The 26,861-nt window shown below is 41.5% G+C and overlaps 1 protein-coding gene across 1 annotated transcript in view; it reads left to right on the top strand.

Moving 5' to 3' along the window:
• The window catches only part of ANKRD33B (ankyrin repeat domain 33B), a 47,774-nt gene extending 21,819 nt beyond the window's left edge, over positions 1 to 25,955 (top strand). Inside the window, exons 2-4 of the mRNA XM_086742008.1 lie at positions 10,529 to 10,658; positions 16,668 to 16,808; positions 24,852 to 25,955. Of these exons, the coding sequence (XP_086598134.1) occupies positions 10,529 to 10,658; positions 16,668 to 16,808; positions 24,852 to 25,702 (1,122 nt within the window). The 3' untranslated portion in view covers positions 25,703 to 25,955. The remainder of the gene's footprint in view (positions 1 to 10,528; positions 10,659 to 16,667; positions 16,809 to 24,851) is intronic.
• Positions 25,956 to 26,861: the final 906 nt, after the last annotated feature.

Raw genomic sequence — 26,861 nt, 5'->3', positions numbered from 1 at the left:
CATCTGAGAATCACTTGCCCTTTTGACGTACAAGGGCAGCTGGTCTTCTCCACTCTCTTTGCTTTCACTGCTGGAGAAAGTTTGCCGCAGTTTCCCGGTCCATTCAGGTCAGTTCCAGGCTTATTATTAGAAGAACCAAGATTGATGAGGAGAATTGTTATTAGAAGTGATACAGAAAAAGAAGCAATGAGGTTCAAAAGCCAGAGCAGAGGGGAAGTTGGGAAGAAGAAGGAGTGAGGGTGTTACTTATCCATTGATGTCATTATGAAACCTCCTGTCAAATTGCAGACTAAGATGGATTCTGGGGTTTTATTGCTCTTACAGCTTCTTTAGATCAAAGGTTGAGGAAACATATTGGTACTTTTGTGTGTGGTACTGTGCAGTGTTGTGTGTAGCATGCAGGCAGTCTCCCATCTCTGGTGTCCCAAGAAGTGTATGCAGTTGCTCTTCTTGGTGAGTATATAGGGCCTCTGCAAGGAAGAGCTTTCACCCTGATGGTTTTTTCTCCATCAAGTTGCTTTCCTTTTGAGGAAAGATACTTTATTTTCTTAGTAGCAGATTAACTACAGATGGACAGACCTCTTCCTCGGCTCTTTCTTTACAAGGTTTGAGTCTGGTGCAATTCTACTGCCGGGAGGCTCAGAGAAACACAAGCAAAACAAAGTTATGGAAGTTGGAGGAAAGGAACTGAAAGTTCTGGAGGTCTTTCCTACTGTAACTACAGCAGCTTATTGCCACAAGAGGGGGCTTGCAGGCTCATCAATGGCCCTGTCTCTTCAGAGCAGTCCACAGTGAAAATGCACTGGGGATTTTAAAGTGTTGTTTACAGAAAAGACAGATTAGATACAGTGATAGATTATGACAGAGTAAAAGATTGTGCATTTATCTTTTAGCCAGCATCAAACTGAAATTTATTTCTTACAAAGATTTTGTAAGTCATTACTTTTGGAGAGGTCTCCTGAAAAACCCTATGCATCGGAACACTCTGTTTAGCTGCTTGCAAAAGATCTAAGCTACGGTCAGCCTGCATCTGACAGAAGATAACAGAAAGGAAAAAGTGTCTATTAAACACGTAGAGGGGAGTTGAACCATATGCCTTAAAGCCAAAGGAAGTGCTTTTGACAGTTATGCCGGTGGACAAGATGCATTTCGCATGGCTTCTGAATGCACTACAAAATATGTTTTTAAAATGCTGCAAACTCTCCTTTTTATCTTAAATGTGTGTGAATATATGTATATATTTAGAGACCAGGGGAGAAGTTAACAGTCGTGTCCGTCAGGCCCAGGACTTGGAGTTCAGATCTAAACTGGTTTCTAATATTCCTGAAGGTCTTACGTGGTAAAAGAGTGCACTGGATACAAGTCACATCAAGTTTGGGTTATGCTGTTAGATGATCCACCTTTGGCTGTCATTTTATTTAGCTCCTAGTAGTTTTGCCTTTCTGGGAAAAAAAAAAAGAAAAAAATCTTCAGTGATAAAACTGATAGGAAGACTATTGGCGTAACATCGAATTTTGAAGTAATCTAGCAATCAAGAGATCCTCCAAAATATCTTCTCTATGATTATTTCCACAAAAGGTGTATTTTGATCCTTATTAGAAACTCACTGTCTTTCAGTGGTTCCCTGACTCACTCCCAGCCTCACATATGCACAGGAGGAAGCAGTCAGCACTTTGCTGTTTAAAATCGGTCTGCTAGCTGGAAACACCTCTTCTAGGCAAGGCGTAATAATGTCCTGTCCATTTAAGGATCTGGAAGTATGTTATCCTTGTTCACAGGATGGTTTACAGCCCTTGGAAGCCTTGCTAAAGGCTGCCTAGCAAGCCAGTGAAAGAGAAAGAAATGAAATTAAAACCAGCTCACCATTCGCTGGGGCAGGATGCTGATGTTAGTGGCAGTCTGTTGCATTGCCTCCCCCAGCCCTCTGCAGTTAATGGTTTGGGTTGCTGATGTTTGGAGCACCTTAAGGTGCAGGCACGGAGTTTGTGGTAGAAATGCTTTCTGGGTTTACATGCGGATTCCCTCCGTTAAAGTTCAGTACATCATTTACATTGTTTTCTGAAGTCAGACCTCTCGCTTCTTTCTTATAAGTATCTCTTCCCCTACTTTTAAGCCAGAGAAGAGTGACCCACGTCTAGCACAGATACCGAAAAACAGGCATAGCAAAGAGGGATGTATGAATTTGGCTGCCATGTATCATGTGTTATTACTGTCAACGCCATCAAAACTTAGCACTAACATTTGACAGTATTAACGCTGATTAGTATGTGCTGCACAAACAGGAAAGATAGGATTAGTAAGGCTGCATTATTTGTCAGGGATCATCACTACTTAGTAATTGTACCTAACATGACAGTCTAAATAAACTGAAAATGTGAAATTTAACCTGACAAAAATTGTGTTACTTCTGCCATCTTCCCACAGTATTTTCTGTCCCTTACAGTCAGGCACCTCATAAACAGAACACAGAACCTTTCCCCAAAAATTGAATCCTGGCCTGATTTTCCATTTTATTGAATTGAGAGATAACTTCCTTTTAACGTATGGACGATGGCAATAAGCTCCACTAGGTGACCTGTCCATTCAATTTAAGTATATGTTGTTTTTATTAAACACTATTTCCTTAAAGTTTCCTTACATAGTCCTTTTCTAAAATTATACCTTGTTTTACTTTTGCTTTGACCAGAGATCTCACATGTATTGCAAAGCTTAATTTTGGAAAGATTGGACAGCATCAAATGTCACTTCTGTTTTCAGCTGTGGGAAAACAATCCTGGTTTCCTCTCTTTCCATAAAAACTTCTTCACTCTGTTTATTGCTTTTGTTGCACAACAGTCTGCTGTCACTAGCAAAGGCATTTCTCCTACCTGATGAAACTCAAGACTGATTAGTACATTCCTAATCTAGTCCTATTGAAAAAATAATGCATTATTTCAACAAAATTGATCTTGAACATTAATGTGTATACCTGCTTAACATCCTGAGCAAATATATTTATTCACATATATATATGTATTTCAGTAGAATCACATTAAATTTCCTGACTTGAGTGCCTCAATGTTAAAATACACCTGAGTTCGTTGTAGCTGCTACTCGCTCTTGTCCACGTGTTCAGGTCTTCCGTTCTTTCTTTCAAGCTGACGTTCAGAGAGGAAAGAACAATAAAAGACTTTTCATGTGATAACACAACTTCAGTTGCTACTGTTTTAAGAAGTTATCACCAAGTGTCAACTTGTAGTAAAAGAGCTGGCAATGCAGTCCAGGCCTCCTGCAACTCCGTGGACACAGTGTCCCTCAGCTCACGTGTTTTTGCAGAGCTGCAGGCTGCAATTCTGAGTGCCTTCTGCGGCTGCCCTCCTTCTGCAGTGGAGCATCCCTGAGGGGATCGGGGTGGTGAAAGGCTCCGGAGCAGCCAGGTCTTGTCTCACCTAGGGTTTGCCTCACAGGAAGATGAGGAAAACTCCCTGCAGGAGTGAGGAGAAAAAAAGGATTGCTACTTCCAGTGTAACACTCCAGTTTTCCTCCTATCAGTCTTCCCATGGGTTGAAGATGCTACCATCTGACGTTTCAGTCATCCTCTTCCCCCAGCTCTGGTCAAGGGAACCATGTCAAGAGGCAGCTGGATGGCTGGTGTTGGGAGAAGAGGTCGGGCAGTGTGGGGGCTGGAGACATGTTCCAGCCCCCTGTGGAACAGCATACAACCCCCAAGCCCCCATATGCTGAAGGGTTTTTGATTTCCCATTGAATTGTTTGCTTTTATTATGTGGCTTGTTATTAAAAAAAAAAAAAGAGAACGGTTAGTCCTTCATAAGTGTCTCTCAGTATCACCATATGATAAAAATAGTTTCCTATATTTCCCACCCACCAGAATATCTCTGGCTAAACGGCATGTATTTGCCTTGTGTGTCCTTTATGGCTTCCTGAGGTTTCTGCCAGCTGCTTACATCACTAGTATAAGCCAGCTGCTTATACCACTAGACACCGAAGCTGACTCAGGCAACGTATATCTTCATAAATAAGGAAAGTCACACTAATGTTATTACCCTTTCTTGTTGCCTGATTTATTACACAAGTGGCACTGCCTTTCTTTGTTGTGTAATGCAAGCTTTTGCAGGCATAGTAAAATGAACTTTCCTGGGCCTATTTTTAGAGGTGAGCAAAGAGATTTGGATTAAAATAGATTAAGTGAAGACTTCCATGATGATGATACACACACTAAGCTATACTTTTGCTTAAAGACATGTGGCCTGGCTGGTACAAGAGGCATTTACAAAATAAGTGAAATTGAACACATCCCACAAAATGGAGGGGGAAAATGGTGGGTTGTCGTCTGCATGTCCACGGGCAGGCCCGTATTTTTAGCTAGTGAAGTGGAATTCATGATGGGGAATGAGTCTGCAAGGGTTCATGATGCTGTGAAGAGAAGGTGGCAGTTTTGTGCCTTTGGTATTCAGGCTCTGGAAGGGGCAGTGCCATTTCAGCTTGCTTTTGGGTACAAGATTGTGCTTCAGGCTACTGTGTTCTCTGCGAAGGAGGCAGAGAGCTTTGCAAGCCGCTGCTCCATCCCTGCTTGAATACTCTTTTGCACTTGTCTGATCGCTTTTCCAGGCAAAATCAACATCTCCCTCCTCACCCCGCTCCAGGCATGGGGAGTTTTGTCCGAGCAAAAGTCGGACAAAATGCGTTTAAATTCCCAGCTCTTTTTGCGTTGCTTTCCCAATATAAATTTGTACATGAGAAATCTGTTGCAGCCCTTCCTTTCTCTAAAAGGTCAGCCTAAATTATTTTTTGCAGATAATATTAAAACTTCTGTGCTTGATGGATTTCTGTAGCACATAAACACCACTTCTCATGGGACTGATGACCTGAATAATTACCTCATCTCAGTCACCGTCGATCTAATTAGCTAAACCAATTATAATATAAACTCAAGTCATTTATGATAGTTTCTCAGATTGCCTTATGCAGAAGGTTTTGTGCATTATACACAAGTTACTATAGAATAGATAGTGATGCTCAGCGCTAGGTTTTGCTCTTTTTTAATACAATGTAAAGTTAGAATCTGATAACCCAGGTTTCACAGAGTTGCAGAGTTTTTAGTGGAGATCAGAATTTCCCTCAAATAATTTTGGGAGATTTATTTTGAAGTACTTGACCTGTTTGTTTTTTTTTTCTTTGCATTCTATGTGAATTATGTTATAGTGAGTGATATAGTTCTGTTATGACAGTTATGTATAACACAAAATACTAAATAGATTAATTATTATTTTAGTAAATCAACAAGAAAAACTTTAAACAAAACTTTGTATTCATTTATGCTTTATTATTTTTCCATTTCTATTGCTAATAATATTGTTTGTGTAATATGCTTTTAACTTACACATAATTTTTATAGTTGTCCCTGCATATGATTATGGATTACGATGAATCATTATCTCATTTAATTCAATTACATGCAATTTTAATCACTGCTGTTAAACCAACCTTGCAGAATTGTCGTTAATACTTACAGATGCATGCAAAGCAAACTGGACAGTTGTTTATCACAGTGCTTATGAAAAGCAATGGGTAATGTCAGTTTAGCCTTTCGCCAGACCCATTTTTATCTGGGATAATAGGCAAAAAGCTATAATAAGCTGTTTCCATTCACAGCATCTTGGTGGAAAATAAGTTGCCTGAAGAGATTTTTTTAAAAGCTGAAATAGTTGCATGCTGTATGTGATTTGCTCTGCTGTTCAGCTTGAGTTCGTTATTGATCCTCTAGTATTTCTTGTGATCTTTATTATCTGTAATGATTTAGTGTAAAAATAGCCTTACATCTGTAATTTTGTCATAACATCTGATTTATAAAATTGTCTCCTGAAGTATCTATGACCTCACTTAATCAGACACATTGTTATGTCATTAGCCAACACAGCTGAGCAAAGCAGAGTTTATTTTTATAGTGGTAGCACTATTCTAGTCTTACATTAAAACAAAGGCACATGAAGAAATATCAGTTTAAGAGGAATCAAAAGTTTCCCAAGACTATTTTAGTTTTTTTCAAACATGCAAATTTCAAGCTCATGCTACTGTAGGAAATTTTAATACAATACTTTTAGTCTGATTACAGAACAGCACTATGAAACTCTTACAGTTCATAAACATTGCTTGAGGAAAGTGTTGCAACATCTCATTAACTTCAGGTAGTCCCATGCCTAAAATGCCCATTTATGTACTCTGGGATGAAATTAAGAAAGTTAGTTATATTTTATTTAGAATATATGGAAAATAAGTACATTATCCCAGACTGACCATTTTGTCATATTCTAAATAAAGTATTGTTACTTTTACTCTATCACTTCAAAACAAAGGGGGATCTTTCAAAACTGTGCTAGTTACATAAAAATAAGAATGTCATATACTATAGAAAAACTGTGGGGAAGCTCTGTGAAATGCCAAATATTCCACAGAGGAAAGACAGAGCCCTCAACACCTGTCAGTATTATGGCCTTTACTTGAAAAAAACTTGTTACTGAGCTGAATTTCAGCACCCCCCATTTTGTGAAAAAATTAACAGTAAATGTTAATGTAGCTGATGTGATGGATGACTCATGCTTTCTTGTTTGCCACACAGAGCCTGAATGTGATATTTGAAAAATTAAATAGGATCTGTTGCAAAACTTGGAGAAGCAGGCAGCCCCGGTGTCCTGTAAAGAAGTCCCTTTTCCTGTAGTCCAAAGGCATTAATGTCATTTCATGTTTAAGGTCTCTTCTGCACAGAGGACCATTTTTTTTTGCCTGTTCTGTTTCATTGGTCTGGGAGAATGACAGGCAGCAACCCTGGCCACTGATCAGGAGAGAGCAAGTCTTAGCTGACACAATAGTCCTTGAAAAGCAGGAATACTGTACATACATGCTGTGATGTATGTACACTTATTCCTCCTAATAATTAGTTATTATTATATATTAATGGCAATAGTTTGAGTTTTTATCATGATTTAAAATAGGTGATTGTTGAGGACATATGAAAGGGAAGAGAAGGAAAGGGATGCTGTTGAAGGCGAAAGGTTGAAGCACAGGGAGAGGCCGTGCATTGAAGAATTATCAATCTTCCTTCTCCTCAAGCTTTCATGTGTAGTGAATATGTCTGAGAATGGATCTTACTGTCAAAATAATACTAAGAATTAATTTTAAAAATATGCATTTTTTTTCTACCTACACTGATCACTTCATAATTGCACCATGACCCTTCATATGAGGAGCAGAATAATTGATGCCTTGGTAGAACACTAATGACGTAAAATGTCATCTCTTTTCTAAGAGTAACTAGATTATTCAGGTTCAAAATTTTCTAGCTAAAATTAATTTATACTGCTTCATTTTTACCTTTTAAAAAACAGTAAGCACACAGCTATATTTTCCTGCAGACTACTGTGATTCAGGCTACTGCTTTACCGATTGCTTCAAAAGAACATTTGCTGAAAGCAATTCTGTATCAGTTATATTTATTAACTGAGATTGTTGAAACAGTTTGTAATATATTATGGCTGCAGATAATAGTATTTATTGGTATATGAAGTTAAAGATTCCAGACTAACAACTCATGTTACGATTGATTCATTGTGCATTCTGGCTGATCTGCTTGTACTAACTTTCAGCAAGTAGAGTACAGACAGGACCAGAAATGGATGCAAAGAGAAAAAAAAAGGAAGGAAAAAAAAAAAAGCGGTGACCTGACCTGAAACCACAAATTATCATGGTATCATTGAACCAGTATTTAGGAAATAACCATCGAATCCAAGGGTTTATTGCAATTTTTTATCCTAAAACTGTAATCTCCTGCAGCTCACTTCAATATATGATGCATTTGGAAGAGTTATGCAAAAGAAAGCAGTCCCTCAGCAAGTGGTCTGTCTCACTCACCTCCCTGTGAAACACGTAACCAGTGAGGGCAACCAGAGAGCCCTTGCATAAGCTTTACAGCCCTGGTTGGTGCTGGGACCCATACAGCTGTGAAGTGACTTGTTTTTATGTCCTCGTGTGATTGCTCATTTTTCTTCTAGGCCAGGGAGTGCTGGGCACACTCTGTCATACACTGGGTTTTCACATTCATATGTGACTCACTTCAGATTTGTACAACCGTCCTTCGAAATTTCCATGTAATCCCTCAGAAAGCTCCTACTCTCTGTTGCATTTCCTTATCCTTAAGCAAGCAGTCTTTGATAGCATCTTTAGAAAATAAACTTTAGAAAATCTTGATACCTAAGTAATTCTTCTTATTTTTAAACTCAGAATGGTGAATGAGGTTGATGGATTTTGAGATCATTTGTGTCTCGTATCTGCTAAAATCAGAATGCCAGTGTGTGTTAGGTGCGTTAGATCCTATCTGATGGAGGTGCCCACTGAAAGTAGGACAAAAGTCCGTATGTAGTGCCATGCAAAAGCCTCTCACAAAAAATGACTAATGTTTGTTGATCGCTATTTTTTGTTTTACTGTTTTACAGTTTATTTTTCTTTTAAAGAGAGCAAATATTTTTAGAACACAAAAATGTCCTTTGAGAACATACTATAAAGATATCCTTCAGATAATGAGTGAAACAGTTTTTCCATTAGAGATGGTAACTACTTTAAGTTATTCTTACAACTTCTGGAAAATGCCATTTTTTTTTTTCAGTGAACAATAGTATCCCCCTTCTTATTGTCAAGAATTTTAAGTCTCCAAACTATTGTATACTTAGTTTTCTGCTGTCACTAGTAACTGACATTTTACTGAATGACTGAGTGATGTTTTAAATCTGCAGAGTTTCTGGAATTGTGAAGACTTGTGTCCTGAACATCACATGAAAAATGAAATTATTAAAGATCTAAAATAATGCTCACATCCTTACCAAATGGACACTGACACAATTTTTTTTTTTAACAGCTAAGAATTATGACATTGTAGTAAAACTTGGATTAATTTGAACAATCCCACCAGGAGAGTACATACTTTTTAGTGATCTATTTCAGGTCATATGTGTGTGTATTTATAACTTTAAGCAGAATCCTCTATACAATTTCAATAGAAGTGTTTGATGTATTACAGATGCTTCACGAGGAAATGGAGATGCTCTTTATAAAGCAGCGGTGACTGTTGTTTCATACTGAGGACAAAAGTGAATTGAGAATAAAAGAAATCAGAGTAATAATTGTATTGAAAGATGTAATTGAGAAATACTGTACGCAGTCTGTGAGCATCCCAAAGAGTTGGCTTTGCCTTTGTTTCTTAATGAAGCTGTTTGCCACCTAAACCAAAAGGACTGTCTATAATAACAATGAAACAGGACACTGAAATAGTAACTAACTAGTTATAATGACAATAAATCAGAAACCCCAGCTGTTGTTATTTAGCAAATGGCTCAGTAGTGTCCATGGGGAAAAGGAAAAAAAAAGAATGTTTATGCAAGAGCAGCTAAGAAAAATTATGGAAATGTCAGGGTAGGTGATTCAGTTTCAATAACTGGGTTTTCCTTCTTGCTCATCTTTTGTGGTTATGAATTTGCAGCGTGTCTGTGTGAGCACATTTTAGGCAGGCAGGGTTACCAGAGAGGATGAGATTTGGGTCTCTGCCCTTATCTTTTTAATAGTCAGATAGTGATGCTGAGCTCAGGAAAACTGAGTGACGTGTTGGCAGGGAAGAGGGACCAGAGGGAGCACTGATTTATCTGCACCTGCCCTCCTCTACACCCGTCAGCCCCATGCAGATGAGCACTGGGCTGCCTGAGTAATGCTGAAAACTGAACATAATGGTTTTAATCCTAGTGGTCAAGTGAGCAGCCAGGGTTAAGTACTGTAGTTCCATTTAATTAATGACAGGTGTACTTTGATGTATTTTAGGGAAGCTGTCAGTTTGCTGCTGTGCAGTGAAACGCTAGCTGGGTACCAGGCTGAGTTATAAGGTTTACCTTCTGGCTTGGCTTCCTCCTGGAAGTTTTACGGCTTCCAGCTGTCGTAAAGCACATTAAACATGAACTCTAAAAACAATTTTATTTTATTTATGATTATAAAAAAGGTTTGATTATAACGGGAAACCTGAAGTACTTAAAGATAGCAACAGGCAGTATGAAGACGACTCCTGCCTACCACTTCCCCTTCAGAGAACAAGTGGTTGTTTTACAGAGAATTAATATTCAGATCAGGTCCAGTTCATCTTACCTGCTGGGTTCATTTTATTATATGATAAAATCTGATTTATTCTGATTTGGATCTAGATTATGTAGTCATATAAGCATAAGCCATTTATAAACAGTTACTTTCCAAGCAGCATAATATAATACTTACTCTCTTAGGTGTTTCTGAGGAATACCAAATGTTACTTGCCAAAGGGCAGAAATAAAAAGTGGTGTTTTGGATCTGAACATTGTGCCTGGAGCTAATCGCTAGTTATGCTGATTCCTTCTCAGTTCTTAATTCTGAGAAAAAAAAAAAAAAAGCAGACTAGTGTGCTTCCTCAGTGAACTATTCTGAGTCTGGTAAACCTAACTCTCTCTTTATATTTTACTTACAGAATGGTCTTATCGTTGCCTGTTACCAAGGTTATGTGGATATTGTAATAGCCTTAGCACAATGCCCTCACCTTGATGTGAACTGGCAGGACAACGAAGGGAACACGGCTTTAATTACAGCTGCACAGGCAGGTAAGGCTCTTTGTTTCACCTCTTACATACAGGGTCTTAGGAGGAGTGTGTGTTGTGGCTATTATTTTTAGGGTTTTGTCAAAGCTCCAAAAGGAGTTAGTCTGCATAAAACAATCCTGGCTGAGCCCACTCACAAATAATTGTGACATGATTTTCTTTGAACTAATAAATCTACAGTAATATTTATCCAATGGATTAAGACAGAAAAGGCTATACATTTCCGATGTATATCTATACAACTACTGGTGCCATTAACTATTTTAACTTACAAATAAAGAAAATCTTGCCCCAGGTGTGCGGTACTATACTGCTTTGTTCTTTTAAGGTCATTTTCCTATGTTTGCTCTGTCAAGCAACCAGTCAACATTGTGGTCACACAAGGTGCTTCAGCCATGTCTGAAGACTGGAGCAGTTAGGTTTTTACTTTAATTGAGTAATATTTCTACTAGACATTACCAGGTAATACCAAACTTTGCTTTGTGTTGTATCAAAAAGTGAACTCTGCTAAAAAAGCCACAATGAGATAGGTCTTGAATGCCTGGAAGAAAGAGTTGAGACCATAGTTGTCACTTTCATAGCAAAGTCATGAACCTAGTAGCTTTCCAAAGAAAGTGGAGAAGTCTCCAAAACTCTAGCCCACTTTATTTATCTGCCCTCATCTGAATTTGAACTACAAAAGGTTTAACTTTAACACTGACTCCTTCCTGACCTTTATAACTCATGATAATGAGCTCAGAATTAATCCAGAGGGCTGACATTGACTTGACCCTCTCTGCCAGTACTTGCTATTGATCCCTAAAGCAACTGGAGATGACTGTAGTCAGCAGAAGCTTAGACAAACTCCTTACAACTTGGATGTTTTCCCCTGCCTATGATAATCCTGAGCTACAGTGTTGACACCAGTTATTTAATTCATTATCACAAGATACTGCTGTGGAGTTAATAGAGATTACTGTGAGGTTAACATTGCAACCAGAGGAGCTACAGTGCAATAGATGCTGCTTAATTATTGCTGAATGTTAAGTAGGAACACTTAGCAGTGTATTATAAAGAACTAAAAGCAGAGCTTATGTTAGGTTTCCTTTAATGGAGGATGTATTTGTTTTTTTTTTCTCTTAAGTTTAGACCATGAAAATAATATATTTTTTTCAAAATAAATTATTCTGAGACATCAGTTATTTATACCAAAAGAATGGGTTTTCCTGTGGAAAGTCTAATAGCAAATCCATATTATTTCAGTTAATTGAAAGGTAATATCAGAAGGCTTCAGAAAGTGCTGCCGTATTTTTGTTATGACCTGCTGACCAGGTGGGCCATCACATATGGCCAGACCCCAAAGAGGAGCTGGATGGGAAAGATGCTGCGGTCCTGAGGGATCGTTCCTTGTGTTTCAGAGGCTGCATCTGTAACACGAGGTATGGACACTAAAGAAGATGACAGAGAGGCCTCTTTACTTTTGATAGAGAGTTTAAAATCTACACTTGCCTATGTCATTTCATGACTACGGCGACATGATGCTCAAATGTAAGCATCAGCTCGAATTGAATAGAATGATCTTAAAGGCCAGCTGGAGTCTCAGAAAACAATTCCGTGAATTCAGTTCCTTGTATTGATTTTGATAATTTAAGATTCTCATCCTTCAAAGAAAGCATTTAAACCTAAAGTTTTTTGCATGGGCTGACCTGAGAACAATAGGCTGGAGGGACCAGTGGATCCGGTCACGAGTGATGTCCCTCAGGGGTCCATGTTGGGCCCGGCCCTGTTCAACATATTTGTTGGCGACATGGACAGAGTGCACCCTCAGCAAGTTCGCCGATGACACCAAACTGTGTGGTGCCATCGACATGCTGGAAGGGAGGGATGCCATCCAGAGGGACCTTGACAGGCTGGAGAGGTGGGCCCGTGCCAACCTCATGAAGTTCAACCAGGCCAAGTGCAAGGTCCTGCATCTGGCACAAATACAGGCTGGGTGGAGAATGGATCGAGAGTAGCCCTGAGGAGAGGGACTTGGGAGTGCTGGTGGACGAGAAGCTCAACATGAGCAGGCAATGTGCCCTTGCGGCCCAGAAGGCAAACCACATCCTGGGCTGCATCAAGAGGAGCGTGGCCAGCAGGTCGAAGGAGGTGATTCTGCCCCTCTACTCTGCCCTGGTGAGACCCCACCTGGAGTACTGTGTCCAGTTCTGGAGCCCCCAACATAAGAAGGACATGGACCAGTTGGAGAAGGTCCAGAGGAGGCCCACAAAGATGATAAAAGGGCTGGAGCACCTTTCCTATGAGGACAGGCTGAGAGAGTTGGGGCTGTTCAGCCTGGAGAAGAGGAGGCTCCGGGGAGACCTGATAGCGGTCTTCCAGTACCTCAAGGGGGCCTACAAGAAAGATGGGGAGAGGCTGTTTAGTAGGGCCTGTTGCAATAGGACGAGGGGTAATGGTTTTAAAATAGAGGGGGGTAGATTTAGATTAGAAATTAGGAAAAAATTTTTTACGATGCGAGTTATAGAACCCTGGAACAGGTTGCCCAGAAAGGTGGTGGAGGCCCCATCCCTAGAAACGTTCAAGGCCAGGTTGGATGAGGCTCTGAGCAACCTGATCTAGTCAGGGATGTCCCTGGTCCTTGCAGGGGGTTTGGACTATATGACCTTTGAAGGTCCCTTCCAACCCTAACCATTCTATGAGTCTATGATTCTAAAGCAGTACTTTCTTAACAAGCTTAGTATAGAAAAATGATCACAAATAAAGTGATCTGTTTAGTGTGTAAATTGCAGGTTTGAAAATTGGTCTGTTCACTTGCTTTCTCGATATTTCTTACAGACACGAGATCCCTTCTAAAAGAGAGCCTGCCTTCCAAAACTGTGAATTTGTTGCATACTGCAGCAGGTGGTGCCCAGAAATGGGTGGTGATGCTGTTAAAGCAGAAAAAAAAAATCATTAAACATCAGTACAAGGACAATGCAGAAAAAAATTGGGAGATTGATGCAAATAAGAGATTGAAGCAAGTGGAAAGAAAGAAAGGAAGGAGAGTGGTTTCAAAAAAAGCTAAAAGGGAGGAAAATTACTTTTTTTTTTTTTTCTTAGTTCTGTTGATGACGAGGACATAGCTGCATCAGTGGCGGTGTATGGTGATTGGCATACACTGGTGTTTAGAGACTTGTATTTGCTCACAAATTGTAGACATTTTATGTTACAAGGATCAGTCTGGGGCACGGCTGTAGAACTGGGAACACAAAATAGGAAGTTATCCCAGTTTCTGCTTATTAAGGGAGGCATGAGAACACAGACACCTAAAGCATCCAGAGGATAAAAGGTTCTGAGTGTCTTCAGTTCCACCCATCCATCAGAAAGCATTCACTGCCCACAGACCAAACACAGACTTTTTGCAGGTACAATTTGAAATTGTGAAGTTACATGACAGAGCATCTTCCTGACTATGCAGCTTATCCTTCTGCCTGTATTAGATGTATTGTTAGATAACACCGTCATCATTATATGAATTTCCTCTGTGGCAGCAATTAAGTGAATTAAGCTACTACAGACAACTGTGCTGATCTCTAAACATGGCTCATAAAGCAAGGAAGTGTACCCTTAGGATGCCAGTTCTGGCAGAAGATAGATCTGGCTTCTAAACAGCCAGAGCCTGATACAAATTCCGTCTGACCAAACTGGCTGAGGCCAGGCTAAGTAATTTTAGAGCTGCGTACAGATTTGATAGCAGACTTTAAATTTCAGAAGACTCACCTGGTTTACGATTTGGATACACACTTTTAGTTTGCCCAGACACAGGAGAACTGAAGCAAACTTTATGGCCTTAAACCAAAAGCGTATGACAGAGTTTGAACAAAAACTTGGCAGCTTTGAGTTTTGCTTTGAATTTGATATCTGTTTGAACTTGGAATTTGATACAAACCTCAGAGGACAGAAGCTCTTGCAGACTAAAACTGAAGTGGTTTTCAGGAATCCCTGAGACACAAAGCTTCTGAGAATCACAGACCCCTTCATTTTCTTTGTTATTTTATTGCTGGGTTTTTTTTTCCTGTCTCATTTGAGGCCATCTGTAGTCCCCCGAAGAGTTTTGGCTGAGCAAGGTCTTTCAGGATTGACTCTTAGGATCATCTCAGATTTGCAAAATGTCTCTTACATCAGCTATACTTTTGGCAAAGGGAAGAACATCTTTAGTAGTGTAATACTTGCTGAAAAATCTTCCATCTTATTATTTCTCCTTGTTTCAGCTCCTGTCTCTGGTTTCTGTGGTCAAAAAGCAGTATTTCAGCTGTTTCAAAACCTTCACGAAGACACATGCTGTACAACAGTGAAACAGAGCATGTCCTTCAAAACAATTTGGGGACAAAGAATCTCCCAGTAGTAACCGATACCCTGTTAGGATTTGATCTCTATGCCATAAAGTCAGTGAAGCTGAAGTCCCTGTATTGAGTAAGCAGGATCGGGTCACTTGATCCTGCCCTGAACCCTGTTCACTTTTGCTTTGTTCACTTTATTGTGGTTTGTCATATCTTTAGATTTCATTCGCATCAGACTGCGCAAGGTTCAGGGAACTTCTTTGTTTTTTTCTGGCCTTGCCAGGCTGATCTGCACTATCTCTACATCTATTTGGGTTTCAGGAGAGTTTCCAGTTATGCAGCAAGGCAGCAGAGTCCATCAAATCTAGGAGATGAAGAGTAACACCTAGAAAACATCTTCAATTAATTGGTAAAGATTTCCTTAGCTTGCTTTTCAAAGTGGATGCAGGACTGTATTGGTACAAAGCAACTGCTGATGTTGCTGTTGCACCAGATGTGACACTATAGACTTTAAAAATTGTCCTGTATGAATTATAATCTGCTTCAGTAACATTTCTAGATGAATTTGAATGACGTGCATCACAGAATATTCAGCTGGACTGCAGAGTGAGATGAGAGAATATTTATACAGCTCCTAGTAATTAAATTGTGATTGTTGCAGCTGCCTGACAGACAGCATTATTTTATAAAGCGTCAAAGCATCATGAAATGAATGACAAGTGAAGGGAAAACTGTTGTGAATGAGTCATAATGGCACTAGATACTCGTCTTGTTCCGATACTCCAATTATAAAGACTTGATGTTTTAATTGGTCTTGCAAGCATTTAACCAGAGATGTCTTCAGCTACTCAGGACGCCCTTGCTGACACCAGTTATCCTGGTGTGCAAGGCACATGAATGGCAACAACAGTTGCTTTTGGAAACAGAACTCAAGTCATTTATTTTACTAACAAAGCTGAATATCAGCCCCATTTTCCTGTTGCTGGAGAGTAGACAAGTGGCTTTACACTGTCAGATGGAAAAACAAAAATCTGGGATTCTACGCAAGATATTTCTTTGTCTCGTATCATGCTTAGCATGGTTTGTTAGTGTTGTTGGCTGGAACTACCACATGTAATCACTTTTTAATGAAGCACCATTATAGTAAGGCTCAAATTTACCAGGGGAGCGAAAAAAAAGCTGAACCTTTGCAGTAATTTCCCCCAAGTGATGGGTCTTCCTTCCATGAGCTGTAGGAATTCCTTTTGCAGCGCTACTCACTGAGTCAAGAAACTGAGGCCCCCTGCAACCTCAGAGGGACCATCTCTAGTTTTCAACTATTCCCTTACCTGAAATTGACTTTTCAGAGAGGAGAGCAGCCTGAGCTGTTAATGCCACAGCCATTGCTGTGGCAGCAATGGTAGTGGGAAGACGGTTGGACTAGATGATCTTATAGGTACCATTCAACCATGTGATTCTATGATTTTATGATTCTGAGAGAAGGTGCCAACCCGGGTTTCCAGGCTCCTAGCCCAACACTCCGGTCACGAGTCAGTGCCACTTAACCCTAAGGCTGATGACTGCAATGAGCGGAAGAGGATATGAAGAAAAGAGATCTTATCAGTTATCTGCATTTTTCCAGTTATCAAACCTGCTGGAGTAATTTTTTGGTTTAACCTTGAGACAGTGCCTTAATTCTGTGACATATTTTCTCTGCTTTTTTATTTCTTTAAAGGGCACATAACCATTACAAACTATTTGCTGAACTATTTTCCTGGGCTTGATATTGAGAAGAGGAATGTGTTCGGCTTCACAGCACTGATGAAATCTGCGATGCAGGGCCGAACTGAATGCGTGAAAGCCTTGATGTTGGCAGGTATGCAAAGTGCTTTTCTGCTTCTTTGTCATCGTCTACTTGGAAATACTAGACAGTCACATGCAAATGTCAAGAGAAAAATTGGTTCCTGGAGTGTTTTCTCTGAGAGGTGTGGTGCAGCCTTCCCTGGAGACGGGTGCAGCTTTTAAATAAGTCATAGACAAGGCAGTGAAGCCACGTGCTGCAGGCGCAGGAGAGCTCAGTTTGCCTGTGGAGACTCACCCAGGGTCTCTCCAAGAGACCTTGATGATCACACATTTTCTCCAGGAGAGTTCAAGAAGTGTGATCATCAAGACTTGTAGACAAGGAGCTAATGAAGTTCATGACTGGGAAACACACGCGGGTCTCTTGCTGCCAGCTCAGTGAGTGTGAGGGTGCAAGGGTGGGTGATGGTGGTGGAACCGTAGACAGACCTCCACCTCTCCCTCCAACTGTCACAGGTCCTGGGGCAGGGAGTGGAAAGCTTTAGGGGCTTTGGCTCCTGTCAGGAGCTGAGTGTACTGTTCATATACCACAGGGGACATCAATGGGAAATTTGGCACCTTAGGGAATAAGCTTTCTTCCTAACCTCGCTACGGATCTGAGTTGGACTTCATGGGTTTATGGGCAACAGGGCATCAGCAGGTCTGTACCTGCAGCAAGGAGGAAGTCATGGCACAAGGAGTGAGCAAGTCCATCTCTGCCCACTTGCCTCTCTTTACATCTGAGAACGGGAAATATGTTTCTTGTTGCTGGCTCATGGCTGCAGTTGAATTTTCAGCCGTATGCATTGCAGGGGTCCTGAAGAGGAAACTCAGAAGGGTGACAGGCACTGGGGAAACAACCTCTACAGGAGCAGTCCCAGCATACAGCACCTTTTAGCCACAGTGTTGTATGTTTTTATTATATTACTTAATTGGTATATCAATTATTGGCTAATAATTAAATAACTAGCATATATTAGTATATATTCTCATATTACAGTTGCAGATATTTGACACAAATTAAGTATTATGGAAATTATAACAGATCACATATGAATATTGTTACTGTCTAAATCAAGAAACCTAGAGATCCATTTCATTGAGAGAGATCTTGAATAAGGAGTTTATTTCAGTCATTTTGCTGCCACAGAAGTCTAACCACTCATAATCTGAATATTTTAAGTTGCAGGCATTTATTAAGCATAGTGATATTACTTTCACTCATTTTCATAATATCCATTTTCTAGATGTTGATATTAAATGTTTGGATGATGTAGTAACTGGAATGTTATTTTCTGCAAGTTCCTGTAGCCTCTTATACTGGAATCAAGGCTTTGGAAATGGGTAATTCATTTTGAAGTTAAATTTCTATGAAACAAAATTATAAAATGATTGTCAAAGCTAGAGTACTTCTAAACACAGATGCACTTTCTGGACTAACATATACTTTGTGCAGATACTAGTTCAAATTTTTCCAATACCTGTTAAAAATGATCACTTAAAATGAAACTTCAACCCAAGACCTTACAACTTGTGAAACTGACCTTACAGTATTGACTTTCTGTTATTATCACTGGAGATCTGATGGAAGCTTGTTCTTTCTGTTTTGATTGCTAGAAGCTACTTCACAACTTTTCCATCTTTGTAGATAACTAAGTTCTTGTTATTCTACTTCTTGTACAAAAAGTGTCGATATCAAAGTTCACTATTTGGTTACTGCCTCCAGCATCTGAATAGCCACCTTCTTGTTTTCATGATTCATAAGAAAACAGAATATTGGGGAGAACAAAGCTTTTAGCAAGCCAGAAAATGGCTTTGTTAGAGTCCTGTCGTAGTTCAGCCCTGATCGGGACCAGACTACGCAGTCTCTCTCTCATTCCCCCCACCCTCTGAGAGAATAGGGGGAGATGATACAAGGAAAAACAGCTCCAGGTTTGAGATAAGGACGGGGAGAAATCCTTAAAGTTACTGTCATGGGCAAAACAGACTCAACTTGGGGAAAAGGATTCATTTATTTCTAAAACTAGCAGGAGAATGAGACACCCCTCCCTCTTCCCAAGCTTAACATTATCTCTACTACCTCCCTCACCCCGAGCGGCACAGGGGGGAAGAGGGAATGAGGGTCGTGGTCAGTTCATCACGCGTTGTTTTACACTGCTACTTCATTGTCGGGGGAAGAATTCCTCACATTCCTCTTCTGCTCCATCATGGGATCCCTCCCATGGGCCACAGTCCTTCGTGAAACTGCTCCAGCGTGGGTCATCTCTTCCACGGGGTGCAGTCTCTCCAGAACGGCTGCCCCAGAGGGCCCTCCACGGGCCACAGCCTCCTTCAGGCCTCCACCTGCTCTGGCGTGGGGTCCTCCATGGGCTGCAGGTGAATTTCTGCCCCTCCATGGACCTCCATGGGCTGCAGGGGGACAACCTGCTCCACCATGGTCATCACCACAGGCTGCAAGGGATTCTTAGCCAGGAGCCATATTACTCCTCCCCCTCCTTCTTCACTGACCTTGGCGTCTGCAGCTGTTCCTCACAACAGGCTGGCAGACGCCTCTCAGGATCCTTTTTACATCTTATTCACTTCTCATCTCCTCTCCACTTCTTGCAGCCAGGCCGGGCTGAGTTGGGCCCAGTCGGCTGCCCGGTGGGAGGCCAGAGGGTGAGGCCTGCAAGGCCCACAAGGCTCATGCCTCCCCCTCTCTGCCCCCCGCTCAGCTGCTCCACATCTTCTCTCTTTTTTTTCCCCTGTTTTCCCCTTCTTAAATACGTTATCGCAGAGGCGTTATCACGGGACATTCTGCTACCAATTGGCTCAGCCTTGGCCAGCAGCAGGTCCGCCCTAGGCCCGGCCGAGTCCACCGAACAAAGGAGAGCAACTTGTAGCAGTTTCCTACAGAAGCTACCACCTTAGGCCCCCCCTCATCAAACAAAACCAGAACAACTCCACATCAAGTTTACCTACAGAAAGTTGTATCAGCTTGTTTGTGCATCAGAGATGGTGAGGACACCAAAGATCATTCATCAGCTAAAGAGGTGCAGAGCTAATATATTCTGAGTTTCTAAATTGCAGTGTATATACATGTTTTGGTGAGTATTTTGCAGGTCCTCACATTTTCAACTCAAAATAGGGGCCACAAATGAGGTGTGGCAAATTGCCTGCACTTGTTTTAATGTCTGATTCTTTTTTAACACTGTACAGCCTGGTGAAATGCAGGGAGGGAGAGAGCTGCTCTTTCAGAATGATTTAGAAGTGGTTTGGGGTTTAAGGGATACTGAGAGGCGATTGATAAGAAAGTGCTAGTTTGCTGAAAAAGATGAAAGAAATTGTTATTAAACAATCTGATGACAAAATCAATTTCACAAACAAATCAGCAAAGTTCTATGTAAAAATGTAAGAACGCATGGAAATATAGGGGGAAAACACCCATAATCAGCTGTGGGACTACTTGCATAGCTACAAAGCAGGTATGTGTTTTTAGAATACAGCCAGGAGATTTTTAAACCCAGTATCTGTTTAGTTGCTTGGGTAAGACCTCTATTGACTGGCACCTGCTTGTGGCAATGCAGGAGGTCAGTAAAGGAAAATAACTCACCTGAGCATGGATTTAACACAGTCAGATGGGGAAGAGGTAACGGCAATGTGTGACAGATGGTTGGGGCTCAATTGTCAAAGTGACTGCTCTTTCTGAAATTTGAGTTCCTGGAGAGTGGCCAAGGTCAATCACTACAAGATTAAGGCTCTCTGAGACACTTGGCCGTAATGTTTGCTCTTGCAAAGTGAGTCCTTTTGGAACATGTGAATTTGCTGTTTGTGAGTGCACAGCGAGTATGGGGGGAAACCTAGTGGCTCATCAGGAGTTTGTCACAGGCTGCTGCGCTGCCAGGACCACGCTGCTGCCAGCATTCAGCAAGCCAGCCAGCCCCAGCGGGAGCACAGAAATGCTGGTTGTAATTCACATGTCAAACCCTGCTGTAATCTCCAGTGTAAACTCAGTGCTGCTTTAGTAAAGTCGTCGGAGGGGATGTGGATCTGGAGACTGGGCTTTAAATACTGCGTATAAAACAGGTTGGTAGCAGATGCCTGAGCTCTGAGCTCCTTCACTCCCCATCTCTACACTCAGGGTGTCAGTTTTGCATCTCAAGGGACATTAACCTTCTTAATCAAATAGGATATTGATATCCCAAAGGGGCATGTGTATTCAAAGTAGGTGTGCTGAAAATGATCTTCAGGGCAACTTTTGTAGGAAAATCAAGGCAAGTGGCAAATCCAGTTTTCCTAAAATAAAACTTGCAGGCTATACTTACACTGAAATGACGATTAGTTCAATAAGATTGCTGTCACATTTGAAGAGCGACATGACTATTCACATCTCTTCTAGATGAGGCATTCTGCCAAATGACAAGTTTGTTTAGAAATGTCTCCTGATTTGTACAGAAAATCTGTACAAATTTACTGTAGTAAATTATGCCTTAGAAGAGATTTTGTGATATAAGGTACAAAGTCAGCATTGATTTCTGTTGAAAGATCAGGATTTCAATACTCTGTAGTATTGTTTTCTGAGATAAAGGTTCCGAAACACCTGAGGACGTGTCTGTCAGGGAGCAGCAGGAGTGGGCTTCTGCTCAAAGAGAGGTGAGCCAAGGGTGACAGCAAGGCATGCAGAGGCACTAGCCTCATCCACAGAGGTGCTTCATGAAGTAATGGAGCAGGGCTGGTGACAGTAACCAGGATCAGCCAGTACTGCGGCGATTGCCAGGCAAGTCGGTCCTGACAAGGCAAGTACATAGAGACAAGGTAGGTCTGAGGTCAAAACGAAAAATTAAGTCTGTGGCTCAGGGTGCCTATCAGCAAGGCATGTGGTCAGGGACAGGCATAGTTGCAATACAGCTCAGGCAAGGACCACAGCTGAGCGTCTGAGCTTTCATGCAGCCCCCAAGAAAGGTGGGGAGCTCCCAGTGAGTGCTTTCTCACACAGCGCTTTTTGCACAAGATCCTACAGCTGCACCATAGCGGAGCTGGCATGTCTTTTCCTTGAAGATAATGGCAAGCAGCTATCTATACCTCTTGCTTGCTTACAAGCAGAGCATACTGTTAATTTAAATGTATATTTGGAGATAATTCCTTTAACAGCACTTCCTTTAGTCAATCCTTGCCTGTTATGTGTACAACAACCAACCAACTTCCATGTAATCTGCCATGTCAGCTCTAGTGGGAAGAACCAGAGACATAAACAAGTGTTAAGAAGAGGACAGGACAAGAGGCTAGCCTAAGATGGGAGAGAAATTTGGGTAGGATGGTTCAAAAACAGTCTAGTGGAGCAGGAGGACATGTCTTTGTATGTCTTTGTTCCTCTCCTCATTGGTTTGTCTGGAGCTTCGGCAGTCATGAACTTTGTCAAACCCTACTGCCTTTGAGATCTCACGATCCTTTCTTCAGTCCACAGCTAATGAACGCTTTGATTAGAATAAATTTTCCTCTTCTGTGACTTCTCTCTGCCTTCCAGTCTAGGCCCCATGTTTGACTCCCTGCAGTGTCCCTGTGCTTTCTCTCTGAGTGATTATTTCTGCAAAATTCACTTAAACTACACTTAAACAGAGGTCAGTTCTTTTGCTTAGGGTGTCTCCATCCACATTCACTCTTGGTCTGTGGCTCTAGCGTCCTCCTTTAAGGGATATTTTTCAGAAACTTAGTAATCAACTGGTACTTAATAGAGTTAAAACTGAGGAGCTTTTATCACTTTTCCCATGCTCTCCTTTTTTCCTCTCTTTTTCTGTAATGACAAAATATCCTTTGTGGCAAAGGTTATAGCAACCATTGCAAACTGGTTATCATTCCTTATATCTAGTCCCTCTTATGCTAATTTGAAATGGTAACACCAAGATAATCCACCCTGAATGAAAAAAAAAGGATGTTTCTCTGGCTGTTTCCTCAGGTCTCAGTTTCTGGACATCTCCCTCTTCCAAAGCAATGGAACAGAATGTCTTTTCTTTTGTGGCAAGATCTGTGTAGGTCAGTTTTGTGTTGGCTGTTTGAAAATAGTGCTTCAGCTGATAGAGAAGCCCTTCAAAAAGTCAAGCATTGTAGCCTGTTCATATCCTAGCTTTAAACTCTGTCAAGAAACCCAGAAATTGTCTACAGGGCCACGGATATGTGTCAACCACAACTGAATGTTGAAGAGCTCAGCTGTGTTAAAAGCAGCTGGGCAAAGTGCCCGTACCTGTCCCAGGGAACATGCTGCAGGTCTGCTGAACAAAGTTGTCATTCTAGAGCATACAAAGCTCTGAGACCAGTCAAATTTTAAAGGCAGCATATAAAACAAAGGATTTGCAGGTAAAAAATCTGACTGCCTGAAATCAGGGAGTATTCTCTCATACTCATTCTCTTATTGATGTAATTCATTCACCCATATACCCATATATTCTAAAACACCAAGATATGTGTGCCCAGGTGGCATGTCCAGGATCACTTGGGTGCGATGCAGAGAACATGATACTGCTGTCAAGTCCTCATCATGTCTCTGAGATGCTTTGTGATTGGCAACAGCAAGTTAGTTTTTGGACAGATCTTCTGTGCCCTTTAGCAGTCATGAGCTGTAACGCGTTGGTCCTTTGTGACTGTCTTGCTGACTTCAGCTTCCAAAAACACTTGTTTCTCATTGTTCTGCAGCAATTCTTCCAAGGGTGCTATCTGTATTGAGCTTCATCTGTCCTTTACAGAGCTCTTCTGTGTGAGTAGAACTGGGCACATGACATCCTCATTGAAAAAAGCCCATGCTCCACCCTAACACCAGGACTGAGAGGACTGCTCTGCAATTTTCTGGTTGCCAGAGAATGTGGCAGCATTGGATATGGTGCTACAGAAGGTGTAAAGGATACAGTAGAGCAGAATAGGATGCTTGCTCCTCCTGTTATTCTTGTACCTTCTCTTCAGGCAGCCAGGTGCCCTGGAGAAGAAGTAACCCCACTTGAAAGCAAAAGTGTGAAGAACAAGGGCAGAAGCCCATGTGAGGGGCCTTATAGGAACACGGACAGAGAAAAAGGAAGGCAGAGCTGAAAGAGGATGTAGAAAAATACAAGAAGAAAGAACAGTGATGGGGACAGGTGTCAGAATTAGAAGGATAAAGATCATAATTTGGGAATGGGGGGAGGACAGGCTGAAAGATAATGTCCACGAGAAAAAAATTTCCTTCCAGGACCTGAAACTGTACTTCAAGTGCCTAAGCCTCTGCTCTCTAACATGTGCCCCAGTCACCTCTTATGGCTGGTCCACTTGGGGATAACAGCATGTTTTTGCTAACAAGTGCTTCATTTCCTCAGGGGTGGTAATCTAAGGTAGATGAGAGCAGCTGTTATGGGCTCAGACTGAAGGTCCATCTTGCTCATTATCTGGTCTCTGACACATATGGAAACTTTCCCTATATTTGATCACCCTTGTCATCATCCTCTCTACTTTCTCGAATTCTACAGTGTCCTTTCAGAGACAAGAGAACTTGAATTGTACACTTGGTGTTTTCTCAGTAGTTTTCCTGTTTTTTCTCTATTTTTTTTCAATGCTTTCCTAGAAATTCCTTGTATATTATTTGCCATTTTGGCCCTTTGTGAGCACTGAGTTGATATTTTAATGGAACTTGTGATCATTAGCCCACGATCTCTCTTCTGAGTGGCAATGATCAGTGCCAAGTCCATTATTCTCTGTGGGGAGGATTTTTGTGTGCAGCATTGTTTCTTTCCATAGTCACCACTCTTTTCTTACAAGTCTGACTGAATGGCTTTTAAAATGGCAGGCAACATGCAATGCAGGTGAAACTCATTATGTCATACTTTGCATTGCTTCAAGAGAATTTCCTATATACAGCCTTAGTTGTTTGTTTTTTTTTTTTTTACTGTTTTTAAACAAAGCAAGAGTTCAGAAAGTCAGGAACCATTATCTATCCTTATTGCATGCTCATTTTGACACAAATATTGTAGTGTGTCGTGCGTGACATTTTCTTGCAGGGATCTGCTTGATTCAACTCTGATCATAGCAACAAAAGCGGTGCAGTTTCATTAATTAACATTAATTTTTTTTTCTTGTCTTTGAGGGGCAAATGTTCATGCTACTGATCCAAGTCGTGGACTGACTTCATGGGAATGGGCTTGTTACACAGGAAGGTCGGAATCTGCCTTCTTCATGCAAAAGCTGATGGACAGACCATGCCCGGAACAGATTTGTGATCAATATAAACCAGAATGGCCAAAGATGAAGGAACTTCTTGCCAAGGCTGCAGAGCCAAAAAGCTGTTTGCAGAGGATTTCCGAGTGCATGAGGGCAGCTGTCTCATTCCGGTCTTTCTATGGCCCAGAAGAAGATGGGGTCCTCGATCACATGGTGAAGGTGACGACAAGCTTGAGCAGTCCTTTCATTGCTCTGTCGTGCCGGACGGTGTGCCCAGGGAGCCCGCCTTCTGTGGGGAAACGCAGACTGGCTGTGCAAGAAATCCTTCGGAAGCAGAGAGCCGAGGAGATCCGATCTCAGGACAAAGACCACTTTAGCAGCTACGAGAAGCTGTTTCAGAACTCCAAAGTCACGCTGATCCCCAAGAAGAAGGACCGGCGGGCCAGCCTGCAGCCCGTCAGCCTTGCAGTCTCTCAAGTGAACACCGTAGCCACCAGGAAAGCAAGCCTCTTGCCGCTCCACCTGCTTAGACGGAGCAGCGTCAGGCCGGGATTTGTCATCCCCAAAGTCCGTATCTGCAAGGCTCCCCCGCCCACCTTCCAGCCAGAAAAGGCGAGAAGGAGGAGCAGTGCGAAGGACGACCCCTATTTGCAGATTCCCAAATGGAGATACAAGGAGCTAAAGGAAGAGCGGAAGAAGGCAGAGGAGCAGGAGAAGAAAAAAGCAGCAGAGGCTCAAAAGCAGAGGCAGGTGTCTCCTGCCAGGTGTCGGACCTGATTTAAAGGCAGTTGCTCAGAAGGTTTTAGAGCTGTCAGTCTTGTTATCTGAGCAAGATAACAGACTGCATGCCTTCGTGCATGCCCCCTGCTCATGGAGCTGGAACACTGAATACCGGCCTGTAAGGTGCAGAAACAGGGCAAGGGCCAGGCCACAGCGTGTCTGGTTCTGGAGCAGGAAGGTATTTTGAGGTGGGAGACTTACTAAGTTTACCTGTCTGCTGTTGATAGGAAGTCTTAAGTGGTGCAGTCCTTCTGCGGTTTCCTTTTTTTTTCCAGTTCCAAGTGAATGACTGAGAAAGCTTGAAAAACAACACCTGTGTGAAAGGATTGTATTTTGTGTTTGTTCATTTCGTAATGGACAAAATTAAGGAGTTGTCTGTTTGACACTAGACGTTCCTCCTTCTCCTTGCTTAAGTAGATGTATTGCAAGGTTTTATAGTAATAATGAAAAGTTTAAAATATACCACAGTGTTGGTGGGCAGTGAAAATGCAGGTCTACTATTGTTTCAAATATACTAAGCACTTTATTTTTATTCCAGTAATCCAAGTTTAAGACAGGATAGGTATCAAACTCTACAGCTCTATACCGTCTGTATGGATGCAGTTCTTAATGCTGCTGTTTCTTCCATTGAATATAAAAAGGGCTGCATAGGAAATATTTCTGTAGTTGAGGTATTCACATCCTCTCCAGGTATAAATCAGGGGCAGGGATTGACTTCTGTGGAGCAACAGAGAAGCTGAGCTAATTTTTGAATGACACCATCACCTAAGATTTCCCTCCCCCATTAAGTTTCCCTGTATCTGCTATCTGTTGTCTCCTCTTTAGTCTCAGGGAATTTTTTGTCATTGCATTTCACTGTGAAATAAAGTAGATGGTGAGCCACAGGTGGGCTTTTTTTTAGATTGATGTTTAAGTTCCTGTTAAAAAAACCCCACCAGGTTTATTGTGAGCCTTTCCATATTATAGTCAGGACAGGAAAATTATGCAGCTTCCAGAAGTTCAAGCAATTTTGCCAGGTATCAAGTCCAGCCATACGCTATGAACACCCAGTCAGAGATGCAGTATCAGGCAGCTTGGCCACTAAAGTTTGGAAACTGTGGCCAGATGTCATGGTGAGCTTTGCTAGTACGCCTCTGGGTGCCCAGAGAGGACAGTA

Source organism: Chlamydotis macqueenii, chromosome 2 (assembly GCF_036417535.1).
Source record: "Chlamydotis macqueenii isolate bChlMac1 chromosome 2, bChlMac1.mat, whole genome shotgun sequence".
Lineage (NCBI taxonomy): Eukaryota > Metazoa > Chordata > Aves > Otidiformes > Otididae > Chlamydotis > Chlamydotis macqueenii.
Note: the sequence above shows the minus strand (reverse complement) of the source record. Positions and strands in the feature narration are given on the sequence as shown.